The sequence below is a fragment of the Chelonoidis abingdonii genome, chromosome 19 (genome assembly GCF_003597395.2).
Source record: "Chelonoidis abingdonii isolate Lonesome George chromosome 19, CheloAbing_2.0, whole genome shotgun sequence".
Taxonomy (NCBI): Eukaryota; Metazoa; Chordata; order Testudines; family Testudinidae; genus Chelonoidis; species Chelonoidis abingdonii.
This window is the reverse complement of record NC_133787.1, coordinates 28383755-28410540: the sequence shown is the minus strand read 5'-3', so window position 1 is coordinate 28410540 and position 26786 is coordinate 28383755. Positions and strand designations below refer to the sequence as shown.

The 26786-nt window shown below is 38.8% G+C and overlaps 1 protein-coding gene across 1 annotated transcript in view; it reads right to left on the bottom strand.

The window, feature by feature from the left end:
* The window catches only part of CDH8 (cadherin 8), a 220103-nt gene extending 197750 nt beyond the window's left edge, over window positions 1–22353 (bottom strand). The window contains exons 1-2 of the mRNA XM_032768108.2: window positions 21839–22353; window positions 5415–5865 (exon numbers count right to left, since the gene is read on the bottom strand). Coding sequence (XP_032623999.1) covers window positions 5415–5666 — 252 coding nt within the window. The 5' untranslated portion in view covers window positions 5667–5865; window positions 21839–22353. The remainder of the gene's footprint in view (window positions 1–5414; window positions 5866–21838) is intronic.
* Between the last annotated feature and the right edge of the window lie 4433 nt (window positions 22354–26786).

The window sequence follows — 26786 nt, the reverse complement described above, 5'->3', positions numbered from 1 at the left end:
AGCTTACACAGGAAATGAAAAAGCTAAAACTCCAACAGCAATGGTAGCATTTCAAATCCTGAATGTTTCATGATGCACATTTTAGGTCATAAATAATAAAATACAAAGAAAAGCAGAAGACAGGATTAGAAATACTACATGTATGTAATATGACTGGCTCTTTCTACAGCCCTTTAGCTGTAAAAACTTTAATGGTGCATTAAACAGGATCGCATCATCCCCTGAAAAGGATACACCTGCGGACTGCAAACTTCCGCTCCTTAACACTGATTTCCCCCATTCAGGCAAGAAGCATGTAGTTCAGCCCCTCTTAGGGATGGGATCCCTTTTGCAACATTAACGAGAACAGCATTAACACTCAGCCACAAAAAAAACATAGAACTAACTAGCTAATTAAATAAATAAAAAGGACATAAAAATAAAGTAAATTTTACATGCAAATACTTTGTCTGATGCACTGATCACATGAACATACACAATGCAGAAACCATAGCTCAGCACTATACTCTTCCATTCATGATGCTGTTTCCATTTTAAGGCTCGAAGCATTGTCTTTTCAGCACCCCAGCCCAAGACCCAACCTGGGAACACATCATGTCCCTCTGTACTGTTCACCTCTGAGAGGCTTATGGGAAAGTACTGACAGGTTCTCACACCTCTAAGAGCCTGATCCAAAAACCATTGAAATCAGTGGAAAGACTCTCATTTACTTCATCGATCATGCCCAGAGAAAGATACACACAACATACATGGAAAAAGTGATTGCAACACATGACTTTGGAGGTAGAAAGAAGTAAAGTGGAAGATATCAGAGTGGGGTCCTGAGAAGAATTGGGAGGGTCTGTGGGGACAGGAGGAGCAGCCTATTGAAAGAGCATCAATCTGACTGTTTGTCAGTACAGCTCCTTTGAGTCTGGGGTTTATTATTGAATTATTCAATATTGACTCCAGGGATGAAAAATAAAAGGCTTCTGTCATTTTCAAATCTCTTCTCTGTGTTTCTACTGTTTTTTGTCTCCTGCACTGTACCCATAAATCATAACTGTAACACAGAAACTACACAACCTATGTTTTGCCTGAAAATGTCTGTCTACTACACTGGGCCCTATGCCATTTAACACATCACAAATTACATGTACTATATATGTATCTTGGGCTCCATAAGACTGGTGAATGGGACCTGTGATAACTTGTCCCACATATTTTATTAAGCAACTGCACAATGTAATATTTCCTAACTTTATTTTCTACTTAATTGTGAATTCTGCTGTTGTTTCCAACGAAAGAACAGTGACATTTGATACACCACAGAGCTCATGGTACATCTGCCATGGAGTTGTAAATGCATGTGGAAGAGACTAAGAACATACAGCAGTATATATCAAGTAAAAGTTCTAGCTAAGTAATCAAATCTTCGAGGACAGCATGCAGTGTCATCAGACATATCACTCCACAGTTGAATGAGAATGTCAATCGCTGGAAGGCTGTCTGAAATACACAGTTTGCAGGTCTTCCAAAGCTTAAAGTACTACCTTTGGAAGGTAATCTAGACTTACCCTATTACAGGTCAACATATATGTGTGAATCAAAAGGAACAGATCATGGGAAATAAAAAAGACTGAAAGAAGATTATTTGTAAATATCATGTTTCTGTACTGTTTTAAACAACATATTTAAACTTGTGTAGGAGTGTAGCTCCAGTTAGCACAGAGCTTATGTGAACTTGAAAGTGAATGATTAGTGTCCATATAGGTTTTTTAAATTGTATTTACATATGTACAATATTGGAACAATGACATTTCTTATTATTTTAATAATTCAATAACTAAATATTGATAGGTTTAATAAGCATTTATGTAGTATTTATGGGCACTATCTAATTAATCCTCCGAACAACACTGACACAATATTTATATCCCCATCTTAAAGATGGGGAAATGGAGGCAGCAGGGTTTATGGCATGATCTTGCTCATACAGAAGTAAATGGCAAAATTCCCATTAACTGCAGCAGAGCAGCCTGTTGATTTCAACAAAGTCAGGGGCAAAGTTAGAACCAAGCGCTCCTCCTTTACTCATTTCACTCAACCACCATACCTACCTTGTTGTCTGACTGTCTATTTCATTTGAAAGAAGAAGCTTTCAATTCTTCTGTTAATTTCATCCTCCAATTATTGTCATGTGCTAGATAGACCACATCCAGAGCATAATTCTTTATGTACCTTGTAGTCCCCAAGGATAATGCACAATAGTACTAGATAAGTATGCAGCTGTACTACATCAGTTAAAGTTCTGTCAGCATTTTAAGGTTTTAAGGTATCTAACATTTATTTCTCCTAATTCATACACTCTGCATGTGTGTTTTTACCTCAGATAGAACTATATTTTAGAAAAAGTTATTTAAACCCATGTACGTGTTTTTCCAAAGGGATTCAGTATTCTGTTTCATTTTATATACAGGCTTAAGTGCCAATGTCACGAGGGGCTGAACACTTCCTGAAAGGTAATCAGTGGTCTCAGCACCCACTGGAGTGCATGACCCTTATCTTGAGAAGTCCTGATTCTTTAGGGGTGAGTTCTCAACGGGCCCCATATTAGCCTTAGAAATTGTGTGCCAACTTTTCCCTTGTACATGTGTCATTATCTAAGTATGCAAACCTTGTGTTTGTATTTGCATATCAGAGAAAAGACCTAAAGACCTGATTTGTACACATGGCAGGTCCTTGGTGCATATTAGCATAGTAATTGTGCAAGTGCTCAGATAGTAAGGTGATGAGAGCCATATAAGAACTGATAAAAATCTAATAGAAATAGCTCTGCATGAAATTTACCCTTTGTTTAATTGGAAGCACTTTCGGAGTTTGGCTCTTACGTTCACTGCACTTTCAGCCTCGTGATAGCATTGCGTATGTTCAGAGCAATCTGTACAAATACAGGTGTCTTGTGAATATAAACAGTACTCGTGGATGCATGCAGAACACACTTCTACAAGTGCAGCAAATGTAACAGCATGTCAGTGTTTTACATTCTTATTCTGAGACACTCTACAATAACTCACTAAAGCAGACCTGATAGAGCGTCTTTCATCCAAAAAGCTTTAAGGTCAATCATAAGCTAAAAATGTTCTTGACAGAGGAAGCAATAGAAGTGAAGGAGCAACCTCCAACTGTGCAGAAACATGGTTAGGAGAAAGACTGGAGGAACAGAATCAGCAGAAAAGGGACTTGCAGAATATTGGTAAAATAGGGAGAGGGAATCCACTGAAAGCTCTGAAGACCAAGAGGCTAATTTTAAATTGGAATCTGGGATGGGTAGTTAAACCAAGAAGGGTGACAAAGAACAGAGATGCCATACCTCCACTTTCTGGAGGCCTAAAAAAAGCAGTTGCCATTTTAAAGTTGGGAGGAGAGTTATAACCTGACTTTGAAAAGTGTTGAGCACCCGCAACTCTCATTGACTACAATAGAACTTATGGGGGCTCACATCTCTGAGGATCAGGCCTTAAGAAAGCAGAAGTAAAGGTGATTTTCTGGAGATAGTAATAGACACAAACAAGAATTATTAGGAAATATTAACTTCAGAAATAAGCCACAAATCTCTGCCCTTTAAAACATGTTCCACTTTTCACTCGCTTCCATCTCTATCATGCCATATACTAATTATGCAGCAGTCCCAGCAAATGGGATACCATGGCTTTATAATAATAAGTACTATTCAAAGTCCTAGCAGAAGATGAGTATAATGTCTTTATTAGTTTTGCCTGAGGTCCTGTCCTCCCTCCTTTTCTCTTCATTAATGAATTTAAAACAATGCAGGAAATTAAATCCAAAAACTACTGAGCATTACAGCAAAGTTAAGGCTATGATTTACACTGAAAAATAAACTCCCACAAAACTGAGACACAGTGATCTCACTCTCTCTCACTCCTTCCGAGTAACCTTAATTGTGCTTGGGCATTGCTGCACATATGGTACATAAAATCACAAACTCTTCTTATAACCTTACTATGAAAGGATTAATTAAGGAGCGGCTACCATGATTCAAAATCTTCTTGTTTGTCATCTTACGTACTCTACAAAAAAAACACTGTCTTCATTTTTTTAAATGCAACTTGGAATATTGTATATAAATAAGCATGTTGTGGCCCCATTGATACTGGGATAGTTTACTGACTGCAACAAAGCATATTAAGATAAATCTCCCATTGGTATAGATCAAAATTAGTTTAAATTGAAAGTCAATGGACCTATGCTTGTTTGCACCATCTGGCCCAAGATTTGGAGCCCAAAGTGATCATTTCACAAAATCAGTTTAAGACAGCAATGGGTGACAATTGCTATTAGCATATTGGTCCAGGAACAGTTATCAAATCTATACTTTCTCTGTCTTTTCTTCAGTAACATGATAGCTGCAATATGTACAGAATGCTTTAACATGAAATTATCCATGTTTTAACCCTTGTCTGCGTACATTTTATATATATTTTAGGAGCGAACGTAATGTGGTAATAATATGTCTGATTATTCAAAGGAAACAGAAAGTTAATGATATGTTACAGTATTTGACTATTCTAATATAAATCAAACATCCAACAAGGAGAAGACATTTATTTGCTAGTCAAGCTTTATGATGAATGCAGATGGCATGATCTCTTTCCAAGGCAAGTGTGATTTGGAATTACTGATTGAGAGAAATGAACAGAGCTGTAAAAATAAACAAGGGGCTGGTAATAGACAAGGTAGAGTATCTGTCAAAGCAAGCGTGTGCTATTTTACTCATGCTCTCCATCTTCCTGTTACAAAATACTATGCCTATGATGTTATAGTGTATGGGAAGTACATCAGAGTCATTCTACAACTATATCTTAGCCAGGTGTCTTCTGTTGTATAAGGTACATTTTCATCCTTGTGTTTAGGCTTGCTCAAACGTACATCTCTGAAAAATGTCAGAGCATTTTAAAGCTTTGTGTAGCAGGACAGCAGGTTAAAAGTGACCATAAAGTATCAAAACTTTTGAATACTGGCTATAAATATAAGCATGTAAGAAATAGCAGCTTTTAGAAAAAAGTCTTAAGATGAGAAAGGCTAAAAAATGTGCATCTGTTCCCCTTTATCACCAAAAATAAAAGATGCTTTCTATCTTGAAAATACAAGTTAGAACAGGCTGTCTGTACCCTGAAATCTCCAGTCCACTAAAAAAGATCATTCTGCTTTCTCCTGTCAGATGATCATATCATTTATGTTAGTTGCATATCTACAAGAGGAGTAAACATCTATAAAACATAAATTTACAGGCAGCAGGGAAGTCTCAGAATGACCAAGAGCTGTAAATTTGAGCTTGATAGGAGAGTCCAAGCCAGTGAGGACTTACATCTATCCTACATTTTCATAGTGAAAGAAAAAAAATGTTTACTTACCCGGCCAACTAATATTGGTTCAGGTCCAGAAAATTCTTCTAATACAAACATTTGGTTCCAAACCCAGCCCCTCTTTGAACGGTTCAAAACCTTCTGTTCTCCACTGAGCCCATTTAGTCCCATACTGGATCCACTTGGTAATATTTCAGATTGATTCAATGGAGCCATATAAATGGAAGGAAGGACAGTAATCCATATTATTATTAATGGAGTCCATACATCCATAAGCATCTCCGTTAGTCTTTCTGGCATTGTACCACAAGTTTAGCAAATCACCACAGAAAGGAAACGATTATTGTGCTTTCCTCCAGACGATAGCCATCCAGTTCATCATGCAGTAAAGTACATTTACTTACAGCTCCTCCATATGTTTGCAGCACAGTAAACATAAACAAAAATTGCTTAGCTTATAAAAACATGGTCCACTGGGTTTTCCTGTCATCCAAGATTCCTGCAAAAATAAGAGTAATACAAAGTTAGCTATAAAGAGCTTGGGGATATATTTTATAAAATCTTAGTTATTTTCATGTCACAAACAAGCCAAAGTCCAGTTTTATGTTTGTAGTAGATGATATACGTGTCTAGGAAATGAATTTTAATGCCCATTTTAAAGGGGGTGGGAGGGAGAACAACTAAGGGACAGATACTTCTGCCAATGTTGTGCAGCACCACCTGCACTACTAGTTCCTTCGATTTCAGGTCAGAACTACTCAGTGTGAGACAGCATATTAGAATCTGACCCTGTATAAACCTTTCAGTAAAAGCTAACCACAAATAACTCTGAATCTGAGCAATAATACAGCGGTGGGTAACTCATTTTTCTTTTTTTAGTCTACGTGTCCCCTGCTTGCTCTGAAGTCAATGGAGCGTACTCAGTACCTCAAAGGACTGGATCCTTTTTTTCCCCAAGCATTCACAACAACCAGGGCAAGAACTTTTTTTTTAAAAATTTATGTATGGCCGCAAGAAAAAAAAGTTCAGTTTTAGTAAATATGGTAACATTAAGAAAGAAAATATTAATTTCATTTATGTAGAGGCAGGCAGGAACCAGACTTTCCATTTTGCAAGACTTTCTACCATTTCTATTTTTTTTCCTTTCTAAAATAGCACAAAATCCAAAATATTTTGAAATTTTATCACAAAATGACCCCCCTACACACACATGCACAAAATAAATGTTTTTGGTCAATCAACACTGTTTTGTTCCTATAACATCAAAGTCATTCCACTTTTTATTTTTTTTATTATATTTTAGCAAAAAAAAAATGCAGTAAAAAGTCATTTTGAAATGGATAATCAAAATATTCCATTCCAAAAAGGTCAAAATGGAATATTTGCACCTCAGTGGAATGTTCTTATTCTGTGTTTTTGTTGTTTTTCAAAATTTTATGAAAATCAACATATTTCTGCAAAACATTTCACTTTTGATTCACCAAAATTTTTCAATGAAAAAACCATCAAATTTCTGATCAACTCTATTTACAAGTTCATGTTCCCCTACCTCTGTTTGACAACATAATGCAAACATTAAAAACAAGAAAAACATAATTTGGCAAAAAAATAAGACCTTAACATTCAGACAAATAAAACTTGACGTGGAGATCTCATATAACATGATGAGGGGAAAGGAAAAGGACAGGAGAAAATAAAAGGCTCAACAGTGGCCAATTTAAAAAAAAAAAAAACCCTTTAAAATAAGATCTTGAAGTGTTTGTTTTCCCTAAGAGATGTACTGAAATGAAGCTAGTTTAACAACTTAAAGTCGGCTGCAGTATAGCCACATTGCTCTACAAACCGTAGATGCAACTGTAGGTTACTTAAAAAGATGTCTGAGATATAACTCAAAGACGATAATAGCATGGCTGGAGTTTTGTAAAAGGCTTCCTGATATATAATCGTTGACTGGTTCAGAAGCAAATGTAATCTTGTGGAAAATTACAGTGTAGGAGGAGGATAGTTGCATGGCTGCCAACTCATGATTTTTTGTATATGTGGATCAGATCTGTACAAATCACTGATTGTTTTGGTTAGCTAGTAGTTCTGATTTTTTTTTTATTTGTTTCATACAGGCCCAAACATTTTTTTTTTTTCAAAATTTTGTGCAGGATGTGGTATTATTGAGAGGTACTATGGCACTTCAAACCAATATATTTTTGTCACACAAAGTATTTCATTCAACCTGAAACTAAACATTTAATTTAAATTTTGAGCTTTTAAAAAAAATAATTTTCATTTTAAACCAAAACAATTCAGCAATATCAACATGAATTTACAAAATGTTTCACTCAACTTGAATCTGCATTTTTCTGTGAGAAAAAGTTTTGGCCAAAATAATGTCAACCAGCTTTAGTGTCTGATGATATTCAATGTTTTTCTAGCAGCCTACATTTCTTGAGTCATATGATTATGCGAGACTCACAACTTTCATTGTGTATACATATTGTACGGTTCTAGTATTCATGTTTGTGAAGGAAAAACTTGAAAACATGAACATGATGTTTAAAGGCTAATAAAACAAACAAACAGAAGACAAGTTAAAAGGCATAAACTGTGGGTTTGTTCTGTTTAATATAAGAATGACCTACTGGATCAGACCAATGGTCCATCTAGCCCAGTATTCTGTTTTCCAACAGCAGCTGGTCCCAGGTGCTTCAGAGGGAGTGAACAGAACAAGCAATCATAGAGGACCCATTTCCTATCACTCACTCCCAGCTTCTGGCAATCAGAGGCTAGGAATACCCAGAGCATAGGGTTGCATCCCTGATCATCTTCACTAACAGCCATTGATGGACCAATTCTCCATTAATTTGTCTAGTTCTTTTAGGAGCCCCATTATAGTTTTGTCATTTACAACATCTTTTGGCAACAAGTTTCCAGGTTCGTTTGTATTTCAGTAATTGACAACATAGCTGTGGAAACTTCTTGCAAGAAATTCTAAAGCCAAGAGACTCCTCTTTTTAAGAATGTGAGAAGAGCTGTTATGAACTAAAACTCAGTTCAAGTATCTCTGGACCTTGAAGCGTGATACTTTCAATAATGCAACAAGAATGAGGTAAGTACCCATTCCAGTAACTGCTATGGGTCGCAGTGCTGAAGACTGAGTGAGAGGGAGAGGACTGGAAGGTAATGCAACCTAATTCTCTGAAGAGATTTTTCTATGGAATGTAGAGGGAAGAGATGTAACCTGACTTTCCATATCCCCTAATCCCCCCAGGGAGTGGTGAGGAACAGAGTGAAAGGACAGCTCTCTCCTAAGAACTTCACTCTAAAGACAATGAAGGTATGGGGAACAAGAAGATTTGTAGCTACTGCCCTGTAAACCTTAAAAGGGAGAGGAATCTAGAACGTATTAAGATAGATAGGAGGTAATTAGAGGAAGAAGGAACGTTCAAGCTTAGATGGAAACAATACACAACTTGGTAGCTTGGGATAAAGTTTTTCATATTTTTCTGTTCATGTGAATCAAAAGCAAAGGAAACCTCGGGATAGCATGAACCACCATGAAGTGTAAAGATCATCATCTTGGCTGACACTAGGGATCAAATCAAGGACATCCAGAGTTAGAAGCATAAGTCTTTCCAGCTTGAGTAAACTCTGTAGGTGGGTAGGTAGCTGAAACACTCAGATCCACTGTGAATTTAATGCAGAAGAGGGTACATAACATACATACACACACACACACACACACACCCCTGTGAGTTACACGTGCACCAGAGAAATCTTTCAGATGAACCCACCCTGAGATTGCTGCTGATTTGGACACAGCTCTAATTGGCACTTTTTTGCCATTCCCGGGACGGAATAATAATAAAATACAGCACTTTTCATATTCAAAGGGCTTTTAGAAACATCAACTAATTAATCTAATTAAGACTGAACTGCTGTCCCCTTTCACTCCAAAGGGTGCTCCCTCCTGAACAGAGCTGAAGCAAATTGATGGGATAGTGTGACACTTGTACTGCTATGGCATAGGCTGTCTCTTTTTGTTCTATAGGGTAGAGAAGGGACATAAGACTTTAGTTACCTGAACTGCCAATCTGCAAAAACTAAATTCACTTAGATGTATATTAAAAGAAATACAGGAAGCTCAGATCCATTACTTTTCACGCAGTACAGTTGGATTAAATCCCATCTAGCCATCGCTAATGCATCAAGATTCTTTAGCTATGATTGGATCCGATCTCAGGGTAGCTCCATGGGAGAGGTTTCAGCAGTACTTCAAGCAAGCAAAAACAGCAGCAACAACAATATTCACATACTACGTTTCATTAAACCTAACTCAGTAGAACAACCTTGCAAAAAGCACAGTTAACTTGAGCGCTGTGATCATAAATGTGCAATAAGTTCTCCAGCACCAGTGGGAAAGGAAAGTTGCAGCATGTGTTAGGCATTGCAGACTACAGAACAAATCCCCCTCTTAACTGCACAGATTTTTGCTTTTAGCACTGTTATGTATTTGAATATGCACAGTTCAGAATGAAGGAGACTCATTAGTATCTCCACAATGAAGGCTGATCTTCTGGAACCCTTCACGGCAAGCCTCATTTGAACTGATTACTCTGACTTTGCCAGTAGTAAGTCAATCCACTTGGAGCTGAGGGGCCTTGGCCTGTTTTAAGAGAGAGAGGTCTTCGATGAACACACAGACAACGGGCTGTCTCCTAAGTCCTGGGCAGTTGTGGAAATGGATTCTTCTTGCCACTCTCGTTGCTGCATTCCATGTGCAGGATGTGGTATTATGGAGAGGTGTTATGGCACTTTCCCTGTCCCCATGGCTGCTAGTGGCCCATTTGACAGACAGGCGGTCCCTTCTGGTCATTAAGGAGAAAAGACTTTGTTTCTCCAGTTCTGGCATCAGCCAAAGACTGCCTCAGTCCCTAAATTAAGTTGTTCTAATTTATTCCTGGCTGCACACAGCACAGGAAGCTATTTTGTGGTCAGAGATTGCTGTGAAATAGAGACACTACAGCTATGTTCTCCTTTTCCTTGATACTCATGTGTACCAGGGTCTAAGGAAGTGGTGTGGAGCTTGGGTAGTGGCTCTCTTCCATCTGAGGATCCCCTCATGAGACCAGACCTGCAGACTCTCCAGATACTTTGTGCCATCAGGACAGCACAAAACCCCTACAGCAGGAACACAATCTGGCCCTTAAACTGTTATTTCCATTATTTCCAATGATTTGGGTTTTTTTATGAAAGTGTAACATTAATGTTTGCAGTTTTCTCAAAAGCCACAATGTTCTTTTTAGGTTCCATGTGTTACCCGGGGCTCTTGCAACCCAAAGCTCTTGGTAACTTTTACTTGTGTGAGGAGGTGTCAGGAAATAAATCAGGGGAGACACAGTCATCCGACCGATAGATGGCTGGCACAAACAGGGCAACACGAGAGTGCTTTCACTTAGAGGTAAACATTTACTTAGTCTCAAGCACTTACACACATCCACAACAAGATTAGTAAAACGCCCCCAGCCCTTGATAATTACCAAAGCTGAGTGTAGCTCTCAAGTGGCACAGTGGCAGCCCATCTGCCGGTGGAGATCACAAGATGCATCCAGAGGGAGAGACCAGTCCCAAAGAGTCCCCAAACGAGTCCCCCTGTCTCAAGCTTTTTCCCCTTATTAATACATTAGTGATAGAATGACATGTCCCTTAAAGAAACCTTGTTAAGTAAGCATTTCAATGATCAAGCAAGAAGTTCCTTCTGATTATTGATTAACCAGATGTGGGTTTTTCCAGAGTCTGCAGTCTTGAGACCCCCATAGACATTGCTGGGGCATATCAGCAATTTCAACATAATTCTTATCAGGAAGGATGCAGGGTCAAGCCCTTTCTGTGGCACTCCAAAACTCCCTCCCCTCCTGCCTTGGACAAGCTGAGAGTGCTGAATGGCCAATTTTTAGCTTGCTGACTAGGCCGCCTTTAACAATAAGCCATAGTGGTTTCATGCATTTTACTAGTTTGTCAAAGTCTCCCTGTACACGTCTGATAAGTATTTACGTACAACCCTAATTCTAATTCAATAAAGCTTTTTGCCTGAGAGTATGTATTCTCTTGGTTCTCTGAATGGCCCTGCGAGAAGGGTGGGAATGATTATTTTAAACAGTCTAGGAGTCCAGATTTTGGGTAAAATAAAGGGATTTTAAATATAACATAGAGCTAGGGAGATGTGACCCTTTTTTCAGATAACAGAGTGTTCTGGATAACAGTTTCAGCTAATCAAAATGAAAATATTTGTAAAATGGTTGGTTTCCCAGAACAAAAACCTATAGAGAAGCAAATCACAGGTAAAGCTGAATTGTTTGTTTTCTGTAACAAGATCTACCTGCTGTATGTGTTGATATGCTTTTGGACAGGCAGCACCAAACCATGATTATTGTTTGGAATCTAGCAGAACCGGGGAGTCCCTGGCATGGACCAATGTTCCATTGTGCTAGGTGCTGTACAAACACAAAACAAAGACCTTACAATCATGCTGAGTTTACAAGTTAGGTGATGCCCCCCAAGCAAGCATCACTTGTTGAAATTGTGTTACAGCATTATAAACAGTGTAATATCATTTCCAGATGTAGCACCATCATTATTTGATATCATATACATTACAATTACTTTAAGGGCCAAATCCTAGTCAACTGAGATAAGTAGTCCCATTGACTTTGTGGGGGCAATAGAATAAGTATGGCAATAAGCAACGATATGAAGTTCACTATATAATTACTTTAATTCTCATATTTTGTATAACATACCTGTGCGTTATGGTTATTTGGCAGCTGACATACTGGTAACAACCAGTACTAATTTCATTATGGCTATTTTGCAATTATATTGTAACTTTTAAAAGGTGCTAGAGAGATGATGGAATGCAATACAACTGTTATAAAGATTAATAAAGTTAGTAAAAATTGTTAACACAAACTGCTTACTAAGAAAGAAAATGGAGTAAGGTCATAAAAGCTTGAAAAATCAATTTATTTTTAAATTTGTCAAACCACAGAATGTCTTTCTGGCCAAGTAATCCACTTTATTATATTGCTAGTGCATTGATTTACACCATGATCTCCAGTCAAGGAGATTTTACAGCCTCTCTAGAGTTTCTTTACATCAGGAAATGTTGAGGATCCTCTTGTGAACTGCTGCATCTTCAGGGCAATCCACTTCTAATTTCATTCTGCATTCATTGCTGCCTTGTTGATCATTGTGATTACAAGCTACAGATAAGTCCTCTGACCTCACCTTTTCATTAAGGAGGATTTTGTCAATTTTTAAATGATTGGTTCAGTTACATTAAAAATCTAGCAGTGTTGATTTGTTATTTAAATAAATTACACTGGAAATGCCAGACAATTAAAAGTGTGAGATATATATTTGTTTAAAGTAGGCTTTTTGCAGATACTTCAGCATACACTGAAACAGTCTGTCAGAATGGATAGGAAGTTATCCTTTCATCGTGCACTGGGAAGACTAGCTGTGATATAAAATACCAATAACGTGGTGAGAGAGATGGGACATAACAGCATCAGAGGTCCAGTAAAGATGTTTTTGGTAGTGTAGAGTCATAGAGCTAAAGGCCAGAAGGGACCATCCGATCTTTTAGTCTGGCCCTGTCTATATCCACAGGATACCAACACCACCTAGCACCTACACACCAAGCCCAACAACTGAAATTAGACCAAAATACTACAGGCCACAGCAGACCAGTCTATTATGTGCCATTCATATACTCCACCTTGACACCCTGATTTAATACAGGCAAATGTGCATTAAACGTAGGCAGCACAGAACTGGTGAGAAGTATGTTCACCAAGTCATTTAAAGCTTTGGTTAGTACTAGTTGACTTGAGCATGGTGTTCTTTGTATTCTATACACTCCTGGAGTCTCAAAGTTCCATCAGACTCTCATGGGAGTTCCTGCCCTGCAGGGAAAATTCCATTAAACAACCTTGAGTTCCTGCTATAAATAAATTAAAAATCCTCCCTTCCTGCAGGACAGGTAGAGCTTTAGGTGACAACTTTCACTCAGGTTAGGAAAAGACATCAGGACAGTTAATCAGAAGCCTTTTGCAATAACTAATGTCCTCGGATTGGCTTCCTTTATTTGGAACATACTCATCAACAATGACACTTTCTTCCCATTATTTCGATGTTCCCTTGGCCCATAATCAGCAACTAAACATGCCGTCTATCTGAGTACAAAATCTGCAGCCACCCCATGTTTTTTTTGAATAGCCAACATAGATGACATAGACACTTTTGTACCTTGCAGTGCCTCCTTTGTCAACATCTGGAAGCTGCTACTTCCTCACTATTGTTCATTTGTTTTTTCTCTTAGCTCTTTCTTACTTACTTTCCACAGTAGCTAGAATATCATTCTCATCTTCTTTGTCTTCACACTGTTGTATCTGTTCTTTAAACTCAATCCTTTTTAGTTTTACATTTGCCACTGCAGGTCTTGGCAACACTGGCAACACTTCTACTCATGCTTCCTAGTTCATTTTTTTTCAAGGTTCTAGCAGGGTTCCCCAGTAATAGCAGTAACATGATGCAGACCCTTCCCACTGTGGGAAGCAGAATCTTCCCTCTGCTAATCCTCTCCTGACAGCTCAGTAAACCCTGAAGTTTTCTACAGTAAAAATACAAGGGCCAGATACTCCACTCCTCATTCATGTGAGTAATCCTTGCTCACGTGAGCTGTCCACAATATTCAGCATGATAATTGCCATTGAAAAAGCCAGAAAAATAAATAATGTCAACAGAAACATCAAGACACAAAAACTGACTATTCCAGTAACCTCGGAGTATCCTCATCACACATCCCCCATGCTCTTTGCTGCTCTCAGTTATTGCATTGTATCTGAAATTTGATTGTAATCTCCTAGGGGCAAAGTCTTGTGTTTGGCTCAGTGTGCTTTTTGTCACTGCATAAGTAATAAAGAATAATGATAAATAATAGGATCCATCTTCCAATAGTGTGACCCTCCCATGGCCAGCTACATAAAATATTGCAAAGCAGTGTCATAAGTGAGGATAGAATCTGGTCAAATATATATATGCAAATCATTTGTCCAAGTTTACTGTTTTATATTGTCAATGGCAATTTGCTCCCATTCACATTTGCATCAAAAACTGAAACAAAGCAAGACTAAAAAAGAACTACTTATTTTGATGTCAGGCCAAGAGACACTGTGTTAAAGTTTTCTTCTTAAATGCTCTGTCCCACGCACACACTAACACTCTCTGTGAGAGTGTAAGGATATGCTACTTTAATTTTTAAGCTTAGTCATGCACTGCAGCTTTTTTATAGTTAGAAGAGGTGAACAATTCTCCCAGTTCTTATACAAAGGAGCATTTTAAGCATAAAAGTTCTTCAGACTTTCCTTCTACTATATTGTAGGTAGAATTTACACATGCATGCACATAGAGAGATATGGCCATGCACACACGTACACACAAACAATGATTTCTCCAGGAAAGCCTCTGGAGGATTTTTTTTTAAAAAAAAAAATGTTAGAGGACGTGGTTATTTAACAGCCTACAAGCTTACAATTTCCTAAAATAATGCCACCTTGTTCTTTCAAAAAAAAAAAAAATAACGTCTAGGAGATTTATAATCTACACTATTTGTCTGCCTCACTTTCCCTTCCTCTTTTTCCTCAGTGAGAAAACATACGATCAGTACTCTGGTGGGGAGAGGAGGCTTCTCCAGGAATCAGGTCATTCCACATCTCATTCATGAGTCAGGATGAAAGGAGAATGATACACTTTATCATTTCCCTGCCATTGTGGGGACTTCAGGCACTCGTTTACCTCAGTCTCTCCTTTGCCCTACCTGTGGCATATAATAGTCTAATCTCTTGTGGGCTGTAATACTTCAGTCTAATTTCAGTCATTGGGTTTAGTAGGCAGGTACTGGATAGTGCAGATGTCCTGTGACATACAGAAGGGCATACTAAATGATCTAGTGGTCCCATCTGTCCTTAAACTCTATAACTCAACAAATCAAATTTACCTATTCCAAGCCAATGACAACATCATAGCAAACTATCATTTGTTATTCACTTAGTCGCATAATGTGAAGACCTGCGATATCGACACACAAGTCTAACTCTTGTTTGCATAATTCTTCCAAATGTTTACATTCAGAAAACCCCTTCTGAAGGAACCTATGGTTTGCTTTTGAAGGAGGGAATGAGTAGAATCATCTTGAGATCTAGGAGTTATTCCCTATCTCTAACTGATACGATGATCCTGTCCTATATAATATATTACTGGGACTATTATTTGAATCCTTTGCCTATAAAGCCATAGGCTCCAATTCAGCAAGTGTGAACTTTAAGCATGTGAAAATTAGGACTCCCACTGATCCGTAGAAGCGCGCATCATATCCCAGAACTAGCCCTAAATGCCTCATCAAAATCAATTAATTTTGTATTTTTCTTAGCACTTCAAAACTATTCATGTTTTCCTAATGTATTATTTGCATTTCGATAGTGCCTAGGACCCCTACACATGGCCCAGGATCTCACTGTGCTAGGCACTATTCAAACAAAGACAGCTCCTGTCTCACAGAGTTTACAGGCTCAGTAATACAACTTGCTTGATCGTACTTCATTTCCAATGAAATGACTATATCATTCTTGCTCCTTCTTGTAATATAAATACGAAAGAAACTATACATTAAAATAAACAGATACTGTAGAGCATGTGCCACGCTTATGCCTTGTAGAATGTCACACCTAGCTTAAAAAAAAAAAAAGATTATTTGCCAGAGCATGAGGGTGAGATTTCCCACTGATCTGTGTCAGAGCGTCAGTTCTCCTCCACATTGTCTTGCTGAGAAGCTGATGGTGCCAGCTCAAAACAGAGAGAAGGAGAAATGTCATATTCCATTTGAACCACCAAAGCGGTCTAGCAGATTATAACACTGAAATGCAATATGGTCACATCTGCCTCAGTTTGTTTATATAGTAAAGGGAAGACTATGACTGAACTCATTTTTTTTATTTTCTGCAGTCTGGTGATTAAAGCACTTTTCCTTCCACCAAAATAGACTACTAGACTATGTATAGTTTTAATAGTGCTAGTTGGTGCCAATCTCATCTCTCAGACCAATGTTAATTTTTATGAGGGTGTATTACATAATTTGAAAGACCTGTAACACTTTTAAAAGTGAGAGGGGAAAATGCAAGTTGTGCATACCATACTGAGAGCTCTTAAAAGGCAAACAGATTGGCCTGTAACTGAGAATTAGGTGTTAACCATCCTCTGTCTAGGGCATCATTTATCATCAGATGTTCAGCAACTGAGATGTGCTTATCCTGTTCTTACTGAAAATTGTTTAAATATTAATGGAGGCCATAAATATGTTTTCTCATGCTTTTTCAATAGTCCATTGACATACGACAGAAACCATTATCATTCTTTCCTGGATTTTCTTTAGAGAATGTCACCTATCGTGCCCAATTAAGCAAAGTAGCATAAATAACCTTCTTTTGCATCAACCGGAAATGTGACTAAAATGACCCTTAGTCTTTATGGTTTAAAAACTGCATATGTATGAAGTTTCCCTTGAAATAAATGCCAAAGAATGTAAATCTATACAGAAAAGGAAACATTGCCGGGCTTTGCCAACAGTATACAGTAGTTATGGTAGTTATGCTAAGGTTTGGTTAATATCCTTTAACAGCACCATATGAAGTTAGGATTTAAGATCTTGATCCTGCACCACTGAAGTCAGTGGAAGTTTTCTCATTGACTTTAATGGGAGTAAAATCAGGCCCTATATTTGTTTTTGACATTTGCATTTGCCAGGCTGAACTAAATTTCTTCCTACTGAATACATTTAAAGCACAGTCCCTGAGATTAAAGACCACAGGGTCACTAGCTTTATATGACTCATTTCAAGTTCAGTCAGGGTAGAAATTAAGGTCCAATGATTATTTGGTTAAATGAAAGGAAATAATGAGCAGATATATTCAATCCATAATACTGATGTTCACTGTCAGAAATGTGTATTTGCCTGCAAAACTAACGAATTGCATTCTTCTTCTAGAAGTACACAACTTGCTTAGCACATTGGCATTTAGTTTATACATATATGTTTGTACGATTAAACATTAGGTGATAGCAAAGAGAAATTGATTACAAATGGATTTAAACTGCAAGCTGAGTTCCTTAAAGTAGGCTGTGTAGTGTCTCTTAGAATAAACCTGTTTGGATTTAAAACACATCACTAAATTTGAAAACTAAAAGTAAGCTCATGAACTAAAAATTTCTGACATACTATTTTTAACAAGATACACAGATACTACGAATAAAAGCCTGAACAAAACATACTGAGAGGTATTTTTCCCCTGGGCATGTTTAACATTTTTCAGGAGTAAAGTTGGCTTTAGAGACCCATACACGCATTGGAAGCTCCTCAGGAAAAGCCATTCCTAGGTTTTGCATATCCTGAGCCAAATCCTGCTCATTTTATTAATTCTGAGCTCAACCCACCAAGATGCTGAACATCCTAACTCCCGTTGGTTACAGTGGTAATAAATAGTAATTAGCACCTTGTGGGACCAGTTCCTCAAGTAGTACCATTGCCATCAAATGGTAATTGATAGTAATGGACTACTCATAAGTAAGGCAAGCATGAACTGGTCCTCTGCTTGGAGTCAGCTGCTGGTAAACTAATTCTGAGGGCACCTTTCTGTGTCTTCTCTTCTTTCCACCTTCAGACTGCATTTTCAGAAAGAAATCCTGAAAAGTTAAAATTGCATCTGTAGTTGAAATGCCACAGCGCTGGTGCTGTTTGCTTGATTTATCAAACTAAGAAATTTAATGAAAATGTTCAAGAACTGGGGGAAATAATTGAAAATGTAAACCGTATTGGCACTTCTGTTCAATTTCTAAAAGGGTAAATTTTCTCAAATAGTTATGTTTAGAAAGCTATGAAGTGTATCACTTTTTCTATGGCAACAAGGCTAAGAAAAAATGTTGAGTTTACATCATCTAATTGAATTCTATTGATGCAGACTTATGGTAGCAATGATGCTTAAAACATTTCAACGCAGAAGTCTTAGAGTTCTCCTCCCACCGGTAAAATTTGATTTGTGTTATTTTTAAACTCACAGCTCACAAAGTCTTATATGGTTTTCTGAACTGCAGATATAATCAAGGTGCACACAATTGTTATTATTAAAAGTTTGTCCAAAAGGTCAGCCTTTATATGGTGTTACAATGAGGCAACTTTAAAATGGAAAATGCAATACAATATACATGTGGTTTGGATATAATAATAATATATGGTTGGTTATATAAAATGCTGTGAGTAGACATTAACATTTATATTATGTAGCACTAGCAGTTGCTTTCTTATAAGTATTGTTTATAGATACTCTATCTTGCCATAACTGTTAAAGATTTGCAGCGCCACGTGCTTTCAATATGCACTTTGTGTTGACTCTGTCTCTTGTCAAAGATCCATTCCTGTTCATAAATATATATAAATCATATCATATCCTTCCCCACCCCCATCTTCATGATGGGAAATAAAGCAATTTTAGCTGAAGTAATAGTATAAGTTCTTTACTTATTCGTATGTGTCAGGGTTCATATGGGTGAGCCCCATGCCCTTAATCCCAACCTCTGAGTAAAAAGTTCCAGGCAAAGTACATAGGGCACTGAGACCTTCAAGAATCGATATCTTTACTAGGAAATTGACAATTGTGTGGTGAAAAAGAGACAGAGCTTCTCTAGAAACCATCTCTAAAAATAATAAGCAAATTTATATCTGGTCTGTGACCATGGACACCCTCTTATAAGCTTTTTAGAAGGGATAGTGAGTATGGGCTGGCACGACTGAAGTGATCTGCGGAGGATTCCCTCCCATAGTGCTATAAAGCTTTTTTTTGTTTATATGAAATATGTTTTAGTGTCATATAAACAGCATCAACATTTATTAAGCAACCAAACATATTATTTCATGCAATGACTTTTTATAAGATAAGAAACCTCAGAAGCAGCTTTTTGAGACTCACACCATATTTCAATTAACAATAAATTATTCACCCATATATCATAATATACCTATGTCCACAAAATACAACTTCCAGGTAGCACAGCCTCTGCTGCAAGAGGCCTTCAACTTACAAACAGCAATAGACACTGAAATCCTTTAAATCCCATGATATTATAAAATAAGTATTGCAGAAAGATTGAAAAGTGCTTCAATAAATAGCAATATTAAAAAGCAAACAGCAGTATTTAGAGGGGAAGATTATGGGTAATTCTGCATTCAGTGAGCCACAGTGCAAGGTTGAATGGATGGAAAACCCTAGACTAGAATATTATATAAGAATCAGTTCCCCTCATATAGCTCTGAGGTTGAAATGGTCACACAATTAGGCCAGGAGAGTTATACTGTAGAGAGCTTTTGGGTTTTAATGTTATCAGATTTTATATTTGTGGATTTGATGAGTAAAGTTTTAATATGTGTGGAAAATGCCATCAACGCATTTAGCCATTTTGATCATTTCTCTTTGATTAAGACAGCTGAAAAAAAAGTACATTAGGATCATTTACTTGTTTTAATGTATTTGTTTGTTTAATATTTTCAGTAAACCTACATTTCCTGAGAAACCAGTTGTGAAATATCATCTTCTTCCTAACTATGGACTGTAGAGAAATATCTTTAGATTGCAGTCCTATGGAAGTATCACATATTTCTCTTGATCCTTATTGCTAAGAAACTCCTCAGGAATTTACAAAAGAGGATGAGGAAAGTTAAGAGGATTCTTTATCTATAGCTTTGTTACTTATCAGCTATATTCTTTAATTGAAACTGAAGTGAGCAGCTGTTAACCAGCTTTTTATTAAACACTAATGTTGTAGATTTGAAAACAATAGACAGTTAAAGTTATTTGATTTCTTACATTCAGCAGACCAAGGAAACATCTGGTAATGATGCCCATGAAGACAAATGGCTAGTCATTGATGAGCTCATCAAGCTGGCTGTTTAAACGTGTCAGCTTTTATTTAAGTTTACATTCTTATATTCAGAGGAAGGGAAAGTACAGAAGATTTGGGGAAGGGGATTGGGGGTAGCAGGAGCATGGAGCCTTTGATACCTGTTGGTTACCAGAGCCCTGGTTTATAATGCTATTACGTGCTAGTTTGGATAGATTCAATTCCGTTTAGTCTGGTGCTTAAAGTAAACTGTTTAAATTGAGAAAGGGTCTAGACATGACTGAATGGCCATCAATCACAAAAGGAATCCCTGCTTATGTTAAGTGGTGGCATCTTCATGGTGGCAGCCAGTGCCTAAATAAGGACTTGAGTTAATCTCCTCTATATTATCCACCGAGAAATTGCCATGGGTTTTCTATACTGAAGCTTTGCAGTGCTGTAGTCTGATCCGGTGCCTTCTCCGCTCCACAGCTGAACACAATGTTCTTGTAGATCTGATACAACCTAGCAGGGATGCAGTCTGACAGCTTGGGTCACCCGGTTGGGATGTTACCACCAAGCAGATGCGATAGCCAAGCAGAATGTAGGAACATGCTATTCCTCTGGCCGGTCTCAGCCAGAGGGTGAATCACGCAGCGGAACAGCACGCGTTAGGGGTCGACAGTCCTGCATTCTTCTCCAGAAGCCTCCGTCATGATGCAAGCACAGGCAACTGGAGCTAAGGGGTTTGCGCCCTCGCCTAAGTTTCAGCTGGGTGCATTCACTATTTAGTCAACAAGGACAGGGAATGAAAACAACTTATGGGAAAGGGATGGCTCGCTTGGCTACTTATAGCTAACGCGTCCTTGCCACCCTAGCTTAGAGAAAGAGAGAGAACCGACGGGAGACTTTCCTTTCTGAAAGCGGGTGCGGGGAGGATAAATCAGTCCACTTCAATCCATGGCTTTATTTGAGGGGTTTGGGGGACCACGGGGTCGGCAGTGATAAATAGGGGGGAAATTCCCCCCTTATGATTCTTCCAGCCTCCACCTCCACTATTTACATATCTGGCTGGCAGCTGATTTTTATTCTCAGCACGAAAACTGCAATCTACTTCAATGCATGAATGCAGCCCTGCATCTATTCACCACAGTACAACAGTCCAGAGATTTATTATACTAAAAAAAAAACAAACACGGAGAAGAAACGGGCTCTCCAGCCCAGAGAACAGCTCATTATGATACAAAAACTCCTTCTGAACCTTTAAAAAAAACCCACACACCCAAACTGTCATCTCATTATCAGGGAATTTCAAAGAATCCGAATTAATGTGCCACTACACTTCAGTCTAATAATGCATCTGTTTATAAGGAAACAGACAGACAGTGTCTGTGATAGTGTACGCAAGGTGCATCAAGTCAAAGACAAATCCATGGAGAGAAAACCTTTTACCAGTGAGAAATAAATAACTAGCTAACAATAAAACAGATACTCACTCTTTCAGTGACCCAGGAAACGTCTTGCGGAGACCACTTCACAAATGGATTTAAAGGGTCTACTTTAGGAAGAGGAAAATATTAACCAGTCCGTCTGAATGGGCAGGATTCTCCGGATTTCTTTCATGCTTTTTGATGCTGCTGATGCTGGAGGAGAAGCTGGTTACTTGGATTCTCAGGTTTCTGTGCCTGCATAGTAAAGTGCAGTTAGTAATTTCTCCCTTTGCACAGATCAGCGGCAGCAGCACATCGCCAGGAAAGCAGGGATATTCCAAATAAATCCACTAATTCAGGGGCTGAGCGCTCCAATGTGCCTGCCTGCCAGATGTAACTGTGAAGTGATGTGGAAAAGTGACTGGGAGCCTCCCCTGACAGCTCTTATTGGGCTGATCTCGGAGGCAGGTCTACACTTGGAAATTCAAGTAAGCAATTTTTTTTTCTTCAGTCTAGTAAGCACACAACTTTTCTACAAATTTCAGAGCCATTCATTCCCGAGCTCCTCGCCAGGTGCCTTTCCAGCCTGAGGCTGGTGTATTTCACACAAACACTCGGGAGGAGGAGAAGCGGAATGGGAGCCGGGGAGGCTAAGATGGGACTGAGGACTGATGGAGATAGCGGGCCGGGGGGGGGGGCGATCAGAGAAAAGAAAGGGGAGCAGTGGGGTCTGAGGAGCAGGAGCCAGAGGACAGGGGCAGCCCAGGGGAAGCAGAGGAGTTGCGGGAGCGGTGGTGGCTAGGAGCAGAGCGGGTGAAAGGACAGCTGGTGGCAGAGGATGCTAGTTCTTAGGGGTCCTGGACACAAAGGGATGAGGGGGGGGGATGGCTGAGGGGGGTGGGCAGTGTTAGGGTACAAGATTTTCACGAGGGGTCCTGGGAGAGAATGTGGAGGCTGAAAGCCAGGGGCAGCGTGTGCTGAGAAGGGACGGGTGTTACAACCCCCAGAGTTCAGGGAAAGGAGTGGGTGGGAGGGGAGATAAAGGAGAAGTCACAAGAGGAAAAGAGTGGGGAGACACACATCCCAGGGGCAGGGGCAGGCAGGAAGAAACACCCTGGGAGCAAAAGGAGAGGGGAGCCTCCAGTGGGAAGAGACTCAAAGGATCCTAGGAGAGAAATAGAAAGTCCTCAGGAGACAGAGATACCTCAACGTGGGGGAGGGGGGGTGGGGGAGAATGAGGAGACAGAGTTTAGGATACAGTGTGGTAGACCCCTCTCTTAGTGCCCCTCTGGAAAGGCGCAGATACACCAAGATAATGGGTGTGATATAAGAAACTGAACAAAAGAGGATGAGGAGAGCAGGGGATGGGAGGGAAGGGAGACACAAGGAGGCTGGAGCCAAAGGAAGAGGAGGGTTTGGGTGGAAGGGAGAAATGTGAAAAGACTGAGATAGTGAGGGAGGCCTCGGGACAGGAATGGTGAGGACTTGGTGGGAGGTGCTGGAGTTAGCAGAAGAGGAATAAGGGATAATGGTGAAGGGATGAAGGAGAGAAAAGGAAGGGCAAAATGAGGGGAGTGAGAGAGGGACTGGGGGGGATAGAGACCACATAACAGGAATGAGGGGATATTCTTAATCAGTATTATGAAAACAGACCCTGCAGAAGGAAAATTCAACCAAAATGTTCAGTAGAAGGCTTTGGGAAGAAAGGCCAGAGGCCAGAGAGTCATGATAAGAGAGTTATTTTAAAATCATTTATATATAAAAATAAAAAAGGCATATGCATGTGTGCACGAGAGAGTCAGGTTTCTCCCCATCACTGTAAGCCCTTATCCAGCATTCTACATGAATAGCTGTGCTGGGTGACCCAAATTTAGAGCTTTAGCATGGGATGGAACAAGGCTAGGTCCTTTCAGTACAACAAGATGTGGCAGCACTAAGGGACAACTGTGTTGTAAGAAGTTCTCTTGATGTGGTTGGGTCTTTTGGGATTACAACAGATCTTATGGCTCCTAGTTTCTAGTTCCTGTTTGTGATCACTGATTACCTGTTGTGGTTTTATGCAGTGCAATACCCCAGCATGCTGAGTGGTTCTGATAGGTACTGAGCACACTCAGCTCCCTTTTCATTTGAGTAAGAGGCTCAGCACCTATTTGAAGCATTCAGCACTTATAGAAAGGGTGCATAATAAAGTTCCTGTGCAAAGGATCTAAAGAATTCTGTTATGCAGGACAGACTAGGTGATAATAATGATCCCTTCTGGCCCTAAAAATCTATTAACTGAGTTTGTGTTTTTCCTTTTGTTTTCACATTGGAAGATGTGTGCCTGAATATTGTTTTCACTCTGGAAGATATATACATATGTGTGTATGTAATACTCACATGTGTGTGTCAATATATACTTATGTCTGTGCTGTGTTGAGAGTGTTACAGGTTTTTTGTTTATAATTCTTCATATCATGGTTCTGAAGGTTAGTTTTACAAAGGAGTATAGTCTGGCATATTTCTGTTGCAGTCCTTTAGTGCACTGTGACAGAGAAGGGGTAGGGATGTGGGGTAGGTCTATAAGGAATAACCTCTTTTACTAAGGACATGTTTCATTTGGAGAGAGTGGTTAACAGCTTTTTGCACTGCTAAGGCTAGCTTGTTATTTTTGAAGGGGTTATGCTTGTTATTTATTTAATTGATTTATTTTTATAGTGACATCATCTGAGGCCTCCAACTTATTCTTTTAAGGGGAACCTCTGTAAACCTCAAAATTGCCTGGGTGTCATGACTGTGTAGGAACAAAGGGCCTTTGAAGACTTGATTATGAATGGGAGGTGAACAATGGAGCCCCCTATTCCTACATAGAGGGAGGTGATATGCTGGCTTGGCTGTTTATTAGCTCTTTTTAAATGGCAATGACAACTATTGAATCTTTTATATATGTTTGTCTAGCTCTGATGGAAAATGCACATCTGCATTGGGGGCTTTGTGACTTTGATGTGTGGCATTTGTTTTTATAACAGAATGTAATTTTCCCTGGTAAGTTATTCCAGATAACAGATGTTTCCCTTTTTGCCCAAAATTTTGATGATTTTATGGATTTTCAAAATTAAAAGGAAACAGTACTTGGCATTTTGAAATGTGAAATTTCCAGGGGATGGAGGAGGGATACCTGAATTCCTTTTTTTCTTCAGTTGCTTCCCCAAGATTCCAAATTTTTACCTACCTAGCTATAGCTCTGGGCTGACTCCTATTGTCATGGAAAAGTAATTGCATACAATACTTGACAATGTTATTTCTGTTTGTTGGAGCAGGGACTGATGAGACACCTTGCGATGCAATAGATAACATCAGCAATGTGGCTTCACTTTATTCAGATTTGCATTTAAACAAAAAGGTATCTTCCCTCTCACCTTTGTTTCTACCAACTGAACAATAATATAGATAATGTCATGGTGAAGGATGAGGATGTTTTGTCTGTACTTCTTTACTTCTAGGTATTAATGACAGTTTCCCAAACACTTTCACTTATATTTAGAAAGCCTTCACACACCTGAAGTTTAATACCTTTTATTTATATTAAAAATCAGGAGATTTCTTCATCTTCCAGTGGGGGAGGTGTGTGGGAGTGGTTTGAAACAACAACAACAACAACCACCACCACCACCAAAATCTAATAATTCATAGAGTCCAAGGCCAGAAGGGACTTCTGTGATCCTCTCGTTTGATGCCCTATGTAGCACAGGCTGTAGAACATCCACAAAATAATACCTAGGAGCTTTTCTTGGAGTTGGGGATCACTGAGGTATAGGCCAGACCCCTTTTCCTTGGTCACTAGCTAGGAAGAGGGACGACACGGAATGAGTAAGATAGCTCTCTGCCATTTATGGATTCCGCTGTAGGGGCAAATCCTTAGCAGACCAGAGGATCTTGCCCCCTATTTCTAAATTAAAAACTTTATTGTAGGGGAGAAGGAAAGGTGAGAGTTGGAGGATGGGATTTTTTTACTTCAAAAATTCCATCTATGCTAATATACTCTTGTTAAAATCTTGTGGTGCTGATGAGGATGCTAGCTATAGATTGTTTCCCCTTTAAAAAATAAATTCTAAATGTCGTGGTTACATTCCATACCCAAAGGAAAGTAGTGGCAACTAACATGGAAATATACTTTTTAAATTAATAACAGCAATCAAGGAAGAATAAAGAGCATCAGATGTGAAATGTAGGTGAAAAATTAAAGAATCATTTTAAAATGTGGGTGCCTCCTGGATACACAGATTATACCACAGTTTAATGTTTGAAAACTAGATCTCTGTGCCAGGACATTTCACACAGAACCAGCTTTTGACTGATCCCCAGGAAATAGAGGTTATTTACTTCTCTTTGTCAGGAAAAGATTTTTTCCCCTCCATAATATTTTGTTCTTATCACGAATAAGGAGGATGGTAAACCTAATGGAACTTCTCATGGTCACAGAGGCAGAAACTGTCTGGTTTCCTTCTAAAACTGTATGGAATATAATAGAATACAAATAGCTTTTCATCCTTTTCAGCTTTTGAAAACGGGCTTGTTGATTATTTATTGTATATTTGCCTGCTTTTCAACATTAAAAGAAGTGCTGTAAACTGTTTTCTGTGGAGAAGACAGCCGAGAGCTCAGGCCTTATTGAAAAAAAAAATCAATAGAGATGGCTTGAAGTGAGCTCATAGGGGCGTTACTCAACAAACAATCAAGCCTCACAAGGACTGCCTGGTGATGAAAATGATGAACATCATATCATTTAAATCAGTGGGTCTCAAACTCTTTTACTGGCAATCCCTTTCACATCAAGCTTTTGAGTATGACCCCCCTAATAAGTTAAACACAGAGTTTAATATATTTAACACTATTATAAATGCTGGAGGCAAGCGGGGTTTGGGGTAGAGGTTGACAGCTTGCGACCCACCATGTAATGACCTTGCGACCCCCTGAGGGATCTCAACCCCCAGTTTGAGAACCCCTGATTTAAATAATACAGAAGTCAATAACC